Genomic DNA, 16,035 nt, shown 5'->3' on the forward strand with positions numbered 1-16,035 from the left:
TTCAAAATCTGTGAGCAACTATAGAAAACTTTAGAAAGTTATTTTTCTTAAAAAAAAAAAAATTCTAAACAATACAAACTATTGAAAATCTGGTAGTACAAAACCTTAATTATAAAGCTATAAAGTCATCCCCATGATATTAAGAAGGGCGACTGAATATCTTAAAAGCCAGAGAAGTCAATTTAGTAAACAAATGTGTCAGCAGTGCAGGAAAAAATGTGTATCTGGGACTAACATAACTACATTTTGATGTCCTGCAATATTATTCTTTAATAAAAAAAAATCGTTTTTAATAAGATTCTCTTACACAATTTTTTACTTGCTTTATTTAGTAGAAAGTGATGCGTACAATTTTTTTCTATGCAGATGATTGGATTTTCCAAGCTGGATAATAAAGAAGTTTTGTGTGCCGTGCCAGCCTCCTACTAATAAAATCATTGGAAATTAAGTAATTTTTGAGATTTTAGCAGTCAAAGATGCTTCTGTTCTTTCAGTTTACCATTTATGGAAACAATTCAAAAACTTTAATGGTTATTGATTCGATCTGCACTACTGGGCAATAGATAAGTTTGTTAGGAGTTTAGAATAAGGAACTACACTTTACTTTCTCTCTCACTCGCTCGCACGGTTGATAATTAAATTAAGTAGTAAACTTTTGAATCGTAATAATTACGATCGTTATAATTATTATAAATTCAACCTCTTGAAGGATGCTCACTTTATAACAGATTAATTGTTGAAATAAGGGTCTTACATAAAATAAATATTGAACACCAAAGTAAAAACAAATAATTTTAATCCTGTAAAAAAAATAAACAAAAATTTATAAACAAAAACAATGCAATTACAAGTCTTTTTTAATTAAGCAAAATAAATACAAGAATGTACACCAACTCGCACAGAAACAAGGGGAAAATATAGAATTTTCCCTTCATTAATTATAAAATTTTATTTTTTTTTTATTTTTTCATAAAACAGATCTTTTTGTCTTTTAGGTTGGAATGTTACATGTATCAAAAGAAGATAAGTAAGTGGAAATACTTCAAAATTCATTGTAAAGATAGTCCGTTTTCTGGTGGCATAACCAACAGTAACTGTTGCACCAAAATTGTAAAACCATCTGTAACAAAAATGAAAAGGAGCTAAAATCATTTAATAGTGATTTTTATTTTAAAATGTTTCTTATTCTGTCAATTTGCTTTAAAAAAAAAAAAAAAAACTATATAACTTTGCAAAGTACTTGTCGTCAGAAAGTCATTAGGAGTAAGCACGTGAATAATCCAGGACGACTATACAGATAAAAGTCTTATTTTTCTTTCGCTAACTGGTCTTCTCTCATTAGTTTGAAGCTTTTAGTCTCCTTTTATACTTATTTTACTTCTTCCATTTCTGGCTAATGATTATAACACCTAGTCAAGGTGGGAATAGAGGAAATACACTTTCAAACTCATCAGACAGCCCAAAGCTTAAAATGCTTTCAAAATTCGTTCGACGATATTCAATTGTAGAGTTAGGTGTAATCAATCTACAATTAGCCATAATTTCGATGATTTCCGATCATTAAAAACTGATACAGGGTTTTAAATTTTCAGAGTATTTTAGTTTCCTTGAAATTCAACTACCCAAATTACCTTTAATTTATTGTTGGATAATCTAAATGTTATTACATACGCGTTGCACGGCCAGCCTCTATAGAGTTCTCTCATTTAAAGACAACACTATCCATCACTGTTAAAAGCTTCTAGAACAAAAAATCTCAGGGCCATTAGCTGGATTCGAACCCGGGACTTTCGCGTGGAAATCTTGTGGGAAATTTACTGAGCTAATCTCCTCTCTTATTACTGCAAAGTTTAGTTCACAGATCTGCATTCGAGGTAGTACTATTGAAAATGTGTGCGCTCAGATCAATTTCTAATATATGTTGTATTTTCTACGGAACTTGCTGGCAATCCTAATTTTCTTGCTACATGCAGTCTTTCAGATGTTTAGCTGTAATCGAATGTCAGAAACTAACTCGAAATAAAAGACGCTCTTATAGCTCCACAAACCTAAACTTCACTTTTTTCTCAAGAAATTGTGTCCCGGCAGGCAATACGTGCTCTCCTAAGGCTTCTAAAGAACTCCACAGAATTAAACAGTTGGTTAAACGCGCAGGGCTAACATAAACAAAATAATTAAAATTGATTTTTAAATAATTGATTTGTCAAATTTAGGTAACATATTATGAGACTCTTTGTATAGTTGGTCGAAATAAATAAGAATGTAATTTATGACTTAGAGAGACTAAGGCACTCACATGGTATGGACATGTAAGGAGGATGGGTCCAGAGAGATTGCCTAAGATGGTGATGGACAGCGAGGTGGATGGCCGGAAGAAGAGAGGAAGACCCAAAAGTGGGTGGAGGGACCAGGTGAAGAAGATGATGGCAGGATACGGTCTGACAGAGGAACAGGCAGAGGATCGCGTCGCTTGGAAGAAGGCATTTGGCATTTACTGGCGATGCCTGAAGGGAACCACGAGTTGTGGAGAACTCTTATAAAAAGAAATTATGACTTACCTAGGATGCTCCCAACATATTTTGGTTGTTCCCTTCTTTTTACAAACAAGTAATAAACTGGTATACCAGATGCAATTATAAGAAAACTGATCACTATAATAAAAATTCGATTATTATTTAAAGTTGTCATTCATTTCAATACTTCATTTAAATAGACTTTTATAAATTATGTACAAACAAATTTACAAATTAGTTTTCAAAATTTTTCACAGTTGTTTGGTTGACTTTTTGAGCATATTATTTAAGTTTCTCACTTCTTACAATAGAGTTTTAATAAATTTTCTGCTTTTAACGCAACTATTTTGACATTTTTGAGCCACTTAACTAAATATTTAATAGAATTTAAATTTTTCTTCAAAATTTAAAATTACCTGTATTCATTGGTTCCTGTAGTATAGGTAAAGTTACCAACAAAAAACAGCAAATTAAGAATATAACTGGAAGCGCAAGATTAACTTTAATTGGTCTTGGCAAATTGGGTTTTGTCTTTCTTAAGTAAAGGAGACCAGCAATACAGGCACCAACAGAAAGCCATAAAACTTGACTGAAATAGTTTATTAATGTGAACACATCACTCCAACAAACCATTATAACTGAGGCAAAGCCCTACAAAAAATAAATAATAATAATTATATAAATATATACACAAAATAATGAGATCATCTACAGGTTATTAAAAGCATACATTAGATAATAATGTTAACATTAACAAAATACATCAATTTATACATTTCAAACATACATATGCACCTTATATTAAAACACTTTATAATTCTCTGTACTAATGCTATATTTATTGAAGTTTAGAGTGAAATGTTAGATATACAGTCGAGCCTCCCATAAAGGACACTCTCACTAGCGACCACCTCCATTTACGGACAGTTTTTGGATTTCCCCGTTTTATCCCTATACACTTTCTATTTAAAAGAACCTCCGTCTAATGGACACTCTACATAGCGACCGCGGACATTGATTTTGCGGAACGGATTATATGTTTCACCTCCCACCAACGACCACCTTATTATTAAAAGTTCGTTTGACGCGGTTATAAAAATAATTATCCCCTCTCAAGTTTTTATTTACTGGTTTTTTCAAAAGTTTCCTATATAAGCTCATACATCTTGTACCATTTTAATCATTTGTCAATATTACTTTGGACGAACAATATTATTTTTTCCAATATGTCTCCCAAACGAAAGTAGTTGAATCTAGAAGAGAAAATAAATGTGTAGATTACCAATATTTTGAAGGACCGAGATGGAAGTTGAAAAAACTAAACGGCTTGCAAAACAAAATTAGTGATTATTTTTACAATGTTGAGGAGTGATATAGTAAAAGTGTGTCTGTCCATTAAGTTTAGCAAAAATTTACCGTTCATAAAGTAATAAAAAAAGTTAATTGTGGATAAAAATGCAATGTAAATTTATACTGCTAATTGTATTTATGATTTTTTGATGATAATTATCAGAGAAATGTTTTAAATAAAATATTAATTTTTAGTATGATGATAATTTTACCATAAATTATTATTGTTATAAATAAATGTGATGATTATTAACAAAATTGTTTTAAAAATTATTAAATAAGTCAATAAAATGTAGTTTTTTGATAAAGTTTTTGGATAATTAAGAAAAATTTGATGCATATCATATAGCTAAATAATGCAGTTATGCATGTTTTTAAATCTATTAATAATAAAAAAATTTTAAACAGATGTTAGGAAGAAAAACCCATATTTTTTCATTATGAAACTTGCCTACCTCCTTCTAACGACCACCTCCAAACAGCGGCCTCTTTGCTTTGCCCCGCCAGTGACCGTTACTGAGAGGTTCGACTGTATCTATACTAATAATTAATTACCATAATGCTTATTATGGTATTCATAGCACTGATTGTGCCCTTTGTTTTTATGTATAACTGTGCGATTTGCCATTAGTTTGGAGTTTATTCCGATTTCGGTTGTTTTCTTTTGGATTTTTTTAAATTGCTTCTTTATTCTTATAATTTATGGTATTGCGTATTGTCTCTTTAGTTATAATGGGGTTTCTCGTTCATATACTTATAATTAGAAGTTAATTAGATTTCTCTGTCTATTTCTCAGATCTGTGTCTGTGTTGTTCTTTGTTCAAGGCTTTGAGGACGGTTTTGTTTATTGATAAGAAAACATCCATTTTTATCCAAGATGTTATTTTTCGGATTTTGTTATGAATGTTGGGAGTACTGAGGGAGAGTATATTATGTGCTCCCTTAATTGTGGTTTAGTAAGTACAGAAATCAACGTAAATGGAAGTTATTATCCACTCGAGGAATTAGCGTTCCTGTTACTTCACCTATATGTGGTTGAAGGGACTTCTTGATTTGAGAAGGGCTATCTTCTAGGAAGAATTCTTACCTTCTTTGTCATAAGACATAGCTGCTAAGTTCTTTTCAGAATTTCAAGAAATAAGAAAATATTCGTATAACTAGGCCGCCCATATTTTTACATAACTAACTACATTGAATAATGCCTAGTACCATTCAGTTTAGTTAAAAACAAAACAAATATATTCATTTTAGGAAAATATAATGAATTTTAATAATAATGCAAAAAAAATATAATAAATAATTGTAAAGTTCAAAAAATAATATTTACTAACAGTAAATAGAAGTGATGGTATAGGAGTACATTTAGTCATGTGTATAAAAGAAAACAGTTGAGGAAGATGTCCCTCTTGTGCACCAGTCATGAACAACCTGGCAGAAGTAAACAGTACTCCATTGACACCACCAAACGTAGATAGCGCGACAAAAACTGGTACGCTCCAAGCCAAAGGGCCGAACATTTTTTCACCAAATGTCTAGAAAAGGAAACATTTATAAGAAAATATAAAATATTAAAAATATTCTTAAAAAAACATAAAACATGTCGCCACATAAATATAAAAAATATAATAAATAATTGTACTGGTAAGAAGAAATATAGCAGAATGTATTCTTGTACGCAGTAAAATACCTTAGGGAAGTTCTTGAGAAATAATATTTTTAAGTTCTCTAATCGTACTAGGTAAGAGAGGGTGTGTTTCAGTGGAATTTCTCCTATAAGATGTGAATACCTGGTTTGGGTGCCCCGTGAAACCCTTAATTCGATTGAGGGTATTTTTGGGCGATGGGCTTTCAGGTAATATATGAACTTTTCGCCTAATAAATCAAAAATCTAAATTTGCAAAAAATTGACTGAAATACCATTTATTGAATACATTTTTGTAGTTTTAGGCGATTTTTGCTGTTTTTAGTAAATATTGTAAGTTTCAGTAAATTTAACTGTAGTAAGAAAAAGTGAAGTACACACCGGATTTTTGTTTTAATTGTATTGCTAATTCAATTTTTTTTTTTTTTTATAAATAAGCAATTTCTTACTACAGGGATAACTGAACAAATATAGTGAAGTAGAATATCCCCTCTTTTAAGGATATTCTCAGTCTCACTTCTAAAATTTTGAAATTTTCACAGACAGGAGGGGATTGGAATGAATTATCAGTGGTAATAAAGATCTTAAACTCACCTTTGTCATTGCATTGACTTTGGAAGAAATTGCATCTGAACAGCTAAATACTTCTCATGTTAAGTGGGTTGCTTATAACTTAACTCGTTGACTGCCATGGGGGTCACCGGTGACCGGCGACGCAGCGAATAATAAAAGTACGTAACTATAGTAAATATGGATACTGATAAGTAAAGGACAATCGTAAGAATTACCTACCGCGCCGTGGGGGCCACCGGTGACCCTCACCACAAAAATTGCTTCAAGCAGTCATTTTATCTGCTGCAAATAATATTTCAGCATAATATGCATCACATAATGAAAAGATCACGTCGGCGCCTTGGGCAAACCATCGAAAATGCGTCTGGCAGTCAACGTGTTAAAGAATAGGGATTAATGACTGAACTGAGCAATTGAAATAACAGTGTAAAACCCACTGCATAGCATGATATGTACTCGCTAAAATACAGTAACTGAAAGAAAATCTGTGGGCCGATATCACGTTAGGCCCCATTTGCCCTCTGACCGTTCATTAGTTCATGATAAAAAACGCTCTCCTTGAAACCACAGAATTCACTCAGATTTGGCTAAAAAAAAGTATAAAAAAGCAAAATATGAATTTTTAATGAGATGCTTACGCTTTTCACATATTCTGTAACAGATATCTCACACTTTTATCTGTATGTTACCCTTCTCTGATCCTAATCGGGGCTCTAAATGATGATTGCCGCAAATCAAATTCAGTAGTATTGATAGTGTAATTAAAATCTTTATTTTTTCTCACTTGCGACAAATATTCTCTCTTTTAACTTAGCAACTCTGAGTTGGGAAAATATTTGGCTAAGATTATTTCAAAGAAGAACCTTCATCATCATCATTTTATAAAACTTTTTTTTCAAACTAGTGATGGATATCGCATGTGCTTTAAGGTAATCAATCACTATCCATCTGAAAGCTGCATTTTGGAACAAACCTATCTAATAGTGTGATACATAGCATATATCTAGGCACAATAAAAACAGTATTGTTCTTTATTACTCATTTTGTATAATCTCTTGAACAACAAAGATATTTGGAACAAAGGTTTTTTTTTTGCCTTGCAGTAGTGAAGCAAACTAGAAATTGTAACTAAGAAAAGGGAAGCCTAGAGAGATGTCCTTATTTTCAGGCATCATTCGTTGGAATAGAATATTTTTAATAAATGTTTAAAATTTAGGTACTCACAACTGCCACTGCAGGCGACGCTGTCATTTCGTCCGAAGTTATAACCGCAAAATAGGCAAGATTGGCCATAACATATACCAAAGTTACAGTAGGCATAGCAATCCATATGGCCTTCGGCAGGTTCCTTAAAAAAAAAAAAAGAAAAAATATATTAGTAAACTAACTTAGAAATTTGTTTTGTCGCACTTATTTAATTCTCTCTACCGAACTAACCATCCAACCAACGAGAATTACGTGAAGAACCCTTCCTAAGTTAAAGAAAATTATTACATAAACTTGATGACCTGATGTCTGAAGGTAGATTGAAATTTATCTAAATTAAAGAAAGTAAGCGTGTTATAGGGTAAAGTAAATTATATATTAATATCTGATCCAACCGTATATTTAGTGAATTCATAATGCATCAATTCAGCCTCTCTCAGCCCAAGTCAAATACTTCATAGATATTTTTATGATCTGAAACGTTTTTTATTAAAATTATTAGAAATTTTTAATCAGGAAGTGGCAATGATCAATAAACTGTTGTAAACTTATAGGAGTAACTTGGGTTTTAGCCTAATTAGCATTTAACCACTCAGGAATCTCAAGAGGTGGCTATATCTCTTCAAATCGGTATGGAGATGATTTGCTACAGCAGTAAAAACCGAAGAAACTTCATTAAATCAATCTAGTGAAATTCATTCGTGAAAGTAACTGCGAATAAAATGCATTAAAAGATCTATTTTTCACAAGATTAATTTAAGTTAACTAAAAAATCCCAACTTGATACCGACACTACTAAATGAATAAGCCATGAGTATAAAATGAGATGTTTATCATCTTCTCTTGATCACATTGCTCTCTCTCGCAAACTAATAATTATTTTACTCGTGCCTTGTAAACACGTTAAAATCTGCGTGTAAATAATCACACCTTTTTTGCTTACTTGTTGACTACTAATAACTACTACTCGACTCTATTTCTCAAAATGGCCAGACTCTCCATACAGGAAAGTTTGCTACAATGTTTCAGTTATTTTGCACCACAAACGTAAACAATGACACAAACACTTAAAAGAACTTAAACGTTTTTAGTATTTAGAGGAACTTAATAAATTTAGAGTTAAGAGTTGAACTATTTCATGACCCATACGCAATACATAGAATTAACATTAATTAAGGAAGTGAAATTCGATAAAATAAATCAAAGTTTTGCAAGTACTACAGAGACCATTAACTACCTAACCAAAAATGATAAAACAAAACCTAATGTTTAATGTAAGTAGGGTTTCTATTTAGAAGGAAGTGTAGAGAGTTTTATGTTGCATTATTCAAACGTCCGCCTTGCCGAAGAATAAAGAGCACTCTAAAAGATCAACAAGGAAGAAAGAGATCCATTATTTGCCGCCTCTAGAGACTGCTATTCTTAAGAATAGTTCAAATGGAATACTTTTTCATTTCACTTCTGCTCCAATTCTTACTCTCCTGGAAACAATTGCTAGTTATATAACAAAAGTGCTCAGTGAGTTGAACATCTTCTAATAGAAATACAATAAAATTGTAATCTTACAATTCATTTGTTGTCATCGACCCCGTGGCGTAACCAAAATTTGGCCCACAGATGCGACCCTTGCAATCGTATATGAGTAAACATATTAGCTTTTATCTCGAATTAGTCACTTTCTAATTGGTACAGGAAGGATCTAAGGCATATCGATTACCGGACAGGCACCAGCGGCTCGCCATTATTATTTTTTTTTTAACCTCAAGGTAATTCGGAAGTCATAATGTCAACAAAGTAGAATTGAAGAATGTGCATAACAGCAAAGTTGTATAACCTTGCCTGTGCTTTGGGTAATGGAGATTGAAGGTCTACAGAGGAGGTAATTCAGGGGGGAAAGTTCACAATGCTATTTGAAAAAGGAATTGTAACGAGACAGGTAAATGTGAAGGTAACTAGTATATAGATTGAATATGAGTTGAATTAGAATTATAGTTAACTTTCGGGTAAAAATGGAGCCTAATCATGTCCTAGGTTTCATGCCTTATGCACCCTTAATAAGAATACTTTTTTTTAAACGCCGAAGTTAACCATATGTTTCTGACCGGTTTCGGATTTCTACCCACCTTCAAATATAGGTTCATCGGTTTGACGAAGAGAAATTGACTCCCACATAATCATTCTGCACATTACATTCCTTACTGGTAAACAAAGCATTGCAATATTTCCAGTTTTTTGAAACAGGTTTTTTTTACCGGAATTACCCGTTTTAAAGTCCCCTGAGTCTGAAAAAGTGGTTTTTATAAAATGGACTCAGTGTGTGTCTACAAAATGTCTCAAAAATAAAAAAAAAATTCAGGAAGTTGAAACTTCATATTTCGATTCGATCCCATTAGCGTCTAGACTCCAACTTAGTAATCAGGAACCCTCACCCTCAGCCATAAGAATCAACTTACCCAAGTTTTTTTTTATTTATTTTTGAGATGATCTCGAATATGTTTCTACGGTTTAATTTAAACTAGGTATAATTAATGTACACTTCTTCTAAAAGGAAGGTAAGATATTCCTTTTTAGATATATATTATATAAGTCAGTAAATTTTTTCGGATTTTCATTAAGTCTTTTAACTACCCCTCTCCTCAGTCTTTCTTTATACAACTTTTGTGAAAAGTAGAGAGGATTTTAGTTGGTCTACTGAAGAGGAATGGTGGCCTAAACTTTTATGTAACTACTGAAGCCAACTTGCTTTTAGCAAAGATAAAAAGTTGGCAGAAATCCTTGAGAACGGTATTAATAAAGACTTTGAATGATCAGATTATTCTTTTTATGGAAACTAGTACATAAAATTAACACCTTTTTAAAAAAAATTAAAATAACATTAAGAAAATAAATATTTTCTTCCTGGTTTGCGAGATTTCATATTCATAAGGCTAATACTTTTTTGTTTTTTTGCAATTCTAATAATGCATTCAACATTAGTAATTCTGAATACTATTATTACACAATTAACGGTTGTATTATGCAGTATGATTGATTTTTTTTTAATCAAGCATTTTCCGGTCGAATTAAATCTTTTTTCAATCAATTTAAAACTTCTTTTTTTTCAGAAGCAGTCGGAAGTTGAAATTCATCCCAGTCCGTCGAGGTATGTATGCCAAGAAGAGGCAAACTGAGAAAGAAATGCTACAGACGGCTGTCCTTCAGAAGGATGTCAGGCCGATTAACGAAGTCAACAAAGAACTTATAAATATCTTTCTTTATACAACTTTTGTGAAAAGTAGAGAGGATTTTAGTTTGTCTACTGAAGAGGAATGGTGGCCTATACTTGAAAAATCTGAGGTAGTCAGTCAGAGAATATAGATACTAACCTGCCTCAACGACAGAACAAAGGATTGGACCTTTGTTTGTAAATATTTGTCCTGATACTGGCCTAATATTAATGATAATGACCTCAAAATCCCCTTCATCGGCTATCAAGCGACATATCGGTATCCCTGTCATATTTTTCCACAAAAGATCTTTAAATGTGTTTATTCGATCGTTTTCATTCCAACATCATTTCAGGTAACTTGAATTTATTCAAGATTTAAAAATATTTACATACGTTAATGGGGGTACCACTACGGGGTGACTCCTCTAATCCACCAATACTCTAATATTTTACTTTGAAATCAAAGCTGTATTAAGTAGGTGCAAGTTTCAAGAAAATAAAATAAAATAAATTTGAATTATATGGAATGAATTTTATGAATAGAAATAGCTTTACGAAGTCCTATACTTTGTGAAGAGGTTATTGTTGAGAGATAGTGTATAAAGAACGTTGCCCCTAAAGAACATTACCCTTCCGCTTGAATGACGCTAGATGTCATTCAATACGGGAAGACTTTTAAGTTTCCAAGATTTCTTGGTTCTAATCAATAATAAATGCCTTAAAACAATAAAATTGTAATTTATTTATTTTTAGATATTTGTATTTACTAACACGATTTAATTGAGTAAATTTTCAATAAAACTAAGTTAAGTATCAATCATCTGTTTAATTAGTTACTTAACTGGAGTGAATTTCAGTGTAGTATAGTAAGTGGAACCACTTCATTGGTCCAATGTTACTCTAAGCACGTCTCCCATTAGGAATCCTCAGTTCGTGAAATCTTTTTTTTCTCCTTTCACGGTACATCATTATCTATCGACTTCTACAACAAAATTTTTAACGAGTACCTTCCTAATAATATGTCATGTCATTCAGTTATTTTAAATATTTCATTCATCATTTCTCGACTTTTTTACTTTTCCACGATGAATAGAAATTGAACCCAAACAACGTTCGTAAACAACCAACTAATGATGCAAATGTTGCACACAATTAATGTATTTTAATCACAATTTTTTGTTTTTATAAATAATTTGAGATATTAGCTCTTAAATTTTCCCGTTTTTGCTTGAATCATCATACTTTGCTTTAAGATCGATTGAATTACGCTGGTTAAACTGAAAGCAGAGCTGTTATTTTTAAATTTCAGCCCATGGATTCAGACCAAGTAAGAAGAGAGAATTTAGTCAGTTTTGTAATCTCAGGGTTAGAGAGGGACATGACACATTTCCTCTGGCTGTCTGCCCTATTTTGGCCAAGCAGAGAGTATGTCTCCTTAGAGTTCTTTCAGTATCAGAATCCTTTCTTTGTGCTCTTCTGAACTCCACAGATCCTTTGGTAAACTTTGCTCGTCCAGCCTGGCAATATAGATACGGAATTCCCGAGGAATAATAGATATGTATACTCCTATATCCCTAATTATCGTGTATTTCTCATATTTTTTTATTATTATTGTATTTTTTTTTTTTTTTTTATGATTTAAGGGCTCGTCAACATCTAAGGTTATTGGCGCCCGGAGCTTTTTCAGTGCACTGCCGGCTTCTTGACAGTATTCTCTCGTTACAAACAACACTGTCCATCATCGGACAGTGAGGTGTGAGAAGCTCTTAGGAAGAGAAAATCTAAGGGCCAGCAGCTGAATTCGAACCCGGGATCTCCGCGTGGGAATCCAATACACTAACCGTATAGCTAATCTCTTCCTTAGTAATTAAATTTGTATGTAGTTGTGAACATATTATTGTATTTTTTTTTTCTCTCAAATATACTTTTCATTCATTTATTTTACTGACTGCAACAGTTTCCTTCTCTCTCCATTCTTTTTTCTCACTTTTTCGCACTCTCATGTTTTTATTTTTTGTTACAGAAAACTATTCTTTTTTTACAAGTAGGGGCGGGTGTTGGACTAGTGGTTAAGAACGTGGCTTTGTGAGTGGGAGATCCCCAGTTCGTATCCCACGTATGACTACTTTTTATTTATTACAAAAAATTATTTATAGTAAAGTATGAGCTTCCGCCTCCGTCCACGACACCTAATTGGTAGTTGGACGTTAAGCCCCGTCTGAAAAAATAGGAGATTACTTACTTACTTATTTTATACAAGTATTAAGTAATATTATATTTCATTCATTTATCTTGCCCATCAACATTTAACTAATCAAAAATAATATATTTTCATTAATTTTACATCAATCTCCGGCTGACGCATAATTCAAGATGTATATATTTTTTATGAATAATAAACTTCTGTTTCATTTGCACAGCACTCCATGTACAATATGTGAAGTACAAACAATGCAGGTAAAAAATTGTCACACTTGAACACGTGAAAAATAAATCACTTCAGTGGAAATAATAATAAGAAATAAAATCTTTATCTTTAATGGATAAATATTTCCAACAAAATTTCAGAAAGAATCTATCTCAATAAACTTATATAAATTTTTAACATTACAGCAAATTTTGCAGAATATTCCCATATCCCTACTGAAAAAAATGTAAATATAGTTTCATTGTAAATTTCGTAACAAGTACCTATAGGAATCCGTCTGAATTCAAAGTAATTTAAAACCTGAACAGCATAATGCAAGTAATCATATTTTATTGTCAATTTAATTAAATTTATGATGCTACAATGTAAACGTCTCACAGACATTATACACAGTGTGTATACATCCCCCCTATTCTCCAGACTTGGCTCCCTCGGACTACTATTTGTTCCCCAATATGAAGAAATGGCTGGCGATTGCAGAAATGAATGGCTATTTTTCAGACTTGGGCAAATCCTATTATTCGGAAGGGATCAACAAACTAGAGCAGCGTTGGACGAAGTGTATAAGCCTAAAAGGAGACTATATTGAAAAATAAAAAAGGTTTACCCCAAAAAATTAAGTAGTTTTTATTTTTGCACTGACTTTTCAAACGACCCTCGTATAGTATATTACACACATTAAATGTATAGTACCGCTTAGATTTGATATTATTGTAAATCTCTGTGAAATTGTGTTATCTCTTTGTAATTTACTACTCTAATCTGGTTGTAATTTTCACGTCAGATTATTACCTATCTCCTCACGAAAATTTCTCATTTGTGAGTGCAAGTATTACTTCAGAAGTGTTACTTTACTTTTTACTTCTTCTTCAATAATGTACTACATACTTAAAAAATTAATAAAGAAAAAAATAGATGTAAATTCTGTTTGTAATATCATTATAAAATATAAAAAAGACTGTATTAGCGCATTCAGCAACCACTTGTTGAGCAAAGATATAGATTTTGCTATAAATTCAACTTTTAATTTGTTCTACAGAAATATTAGTTTATTGGGTGGCCAAGAAACTTAACCTGAATTCAATTCCTCAAATCAGAATTATTTCGCAGATTAGACTAGCTTCTAAAAAATCTGTTCGATTATTTATTAATGGACTGAAATACACAATTTTTCCTGAAAGCCAATGTAAATTGTGTAATGATGCTAGATCTAAGAACGATCTTTGTCATTTCTTTACAGAATGTAAAATTTTAGATTGGCTGAGAAATAAATTCTTACTATTTCATTTCCAAAAGGAGCAGGTTTCTAACTTAGTCCAATTTGAAAAATGATTGTGCTTAGAAGATAACAAGGCAAACAATATTTGTAAATTTACTATCGAGGGATTAAGAGTAAGATCAATATTATTGTAGGGCTTAAACATGTACTATTGTTGTCTCTTTTGTACTTTTGTGTTTGAATAATTCTCTGACATAACATTCATTTCTTTAAAATATCATTATAATTGTTGCCATTTATCTATATGTTAAGATGCTGAAGATTTCCATTACATTGTCTAAATAAGGTTTCTTATACCTACATATATGTATTTTTTATGCAAATTTCACTATTTTACAGGATTTCAAAGAACCCAGCACTAGTGTCAAATTAATATTTTGTAATGTTTATATGTTATCAGCTTTGTATGCTCACCCCCTTGCTATGGTGAAAACTTGAGAGCAATAAATTTATTATTATTATTATTATTATTATTATTATAGTTTTATTAAATTAATTAGTATAAAGAATAGCTTTAAAATTCTACATATCCGAACCATAATTCACTTCGATGATAGTCCTTGTAGGTAAGTTTTCGTGTGTATAGGCATTTTTCCCGCATCTGAACTTTGGTTTTCATTTCGTTTTCGAAATTAAAAAAAGGCCGACAAAAAAGAGATGTCCTTTTTGTCCAACTCAAATGATGTTTTTAATTTAGGCAATTATTAAACCAGATAAACGAATCAAGCGCTTCCTATCCTTCAAATCATCTTCAATTAAATCAAGTTGTAACTTGCATTAACTTAATAAGTTACTGAAACACAGTCAAATTACTAAATGCTATTTTGACAGAAGTTCTGACACTAATTCCGTTTCAAGTTATTATGTGACATCAGCGTATATTGGCAGCCGAGTTTAAGCCAAGTGAAATGATTAATAATATTATTACAGAACATAAGAGCTTATCAAGAGTTTGAGTTTCATTTAAAAAATAAAAAGTTTCTGACAATAACTAAATCGATATTAACTACAATCATTATTTCTATGTTTATGGCGATAAAAATCAATTCGTGAAGAAATATATTCAGTAGTTTGTCCCAGCATTTTGTGTATGCGTTTTGAGGACAGCGTTTTCAGGAGCTCTAAAGGATTTTGAAAAAGTAACAAAAGAAGTGAACGGTTGATGAACCCAAATAATTTAGAGAAATCGGTTTAAATAGATGATCCCTTCAGCAATACCTTACTCATCAATATCAATATACTAATAGTTATATGTGGAGCCGTTCACTGCAAAATCGATTAACTCCACTTTTTGAAATATCTTCAATTTAAGTGTGAAAGCACTTGGTGGAGACATAGCTTTTTATATTTCCTATTTTATATAATAAATTTCCTATTATTATTATTATATTAAATTTTATTATTATAAAGATTAAAACCATTAAACGTCAAAAAAAATTTTGGCCACTAAAAAATAAATAATTATTTCAGAAGCCACTTTGATTAACACCGTGCAATAATGTAAATCGTTACAATAATTCAACTCAAATAATGTAGCAGGCGCTGAATGAAACGGTAAATTTATTTGAATTTATATTATAAACAGAATTATAAAAAAAACAATATAAAGAAACAATATTTCATCGCATTTCTCCATTTTTAGTTCTCTTTTGTTTTGTTTTTTGTTTTATGGAGTTAATCGAGTTGTGCAGTAAAGGCTCATATACGTACAACTCAATAATCCTAATAACGTCTAACAACTCAATTCTGCAGAACAAACGTTGCTTATGTTTTGAATATATGGGTAAGTTGGCCGTCTCTGTTCTACACATTCTATGCACTTATGAATATAAAGCA

General features: G+C 31.5%; 1 protein-coding gene across 1 annotated transcript in view; it reads right to left on the bottom strand.

Moving 5' to 3' along the window:
• Nucleotides 1–779: 779 nt before the first annotated feature.
• The window catches only part of JhI-21 (Juvenile hormone Inducible-21), a 44,830-nt gene continuing 29,574 nt past the window's right edge, over nt 780–16,035 (bottom strand). Inside the window, exons 4-8 of the mRNA XM_074130589.1 lie at nt 7,303–7,426; nt 5,195–5,395; nt 2,930–3,164; nt 2,559–2,651; nt 780–1,120 (exon numbers count right to left, since the gene is read on the bottom strand). Coding sequence (XP_073986690.1) covers nt 1,050–1,120; nt 2,559–2,651; nt 2,930–3,164; nt 5,195–5,395; nt 7,303–7,426 — 724 coding nt within the window. The 3' untranslated portion in view covers nt 780–1,049. The remainder of the gene's footprint in view (nt 1,121–2,558; nt 2,652–2,929; nt 3,165–5,194; nt 5,396–7,302; nt 7,427–16,035) is intronic.

Source organism: Rhodnius prolixus, unplaced genomic scaffold (genome assembly GCF_049639745.1).
Source record: "Rhodnius prolixus isolate KJV_2025 unplaced genomic scaffold, Rpr scaffold_4, whole genome shotgun sequence".
NCBI classification, from domain to species: Eukaryota; Metazoa; Arthropoda; class Insecta; order Hemiptera; family Reduviidae; genus Rhodnius; species Rhodnius prolixus.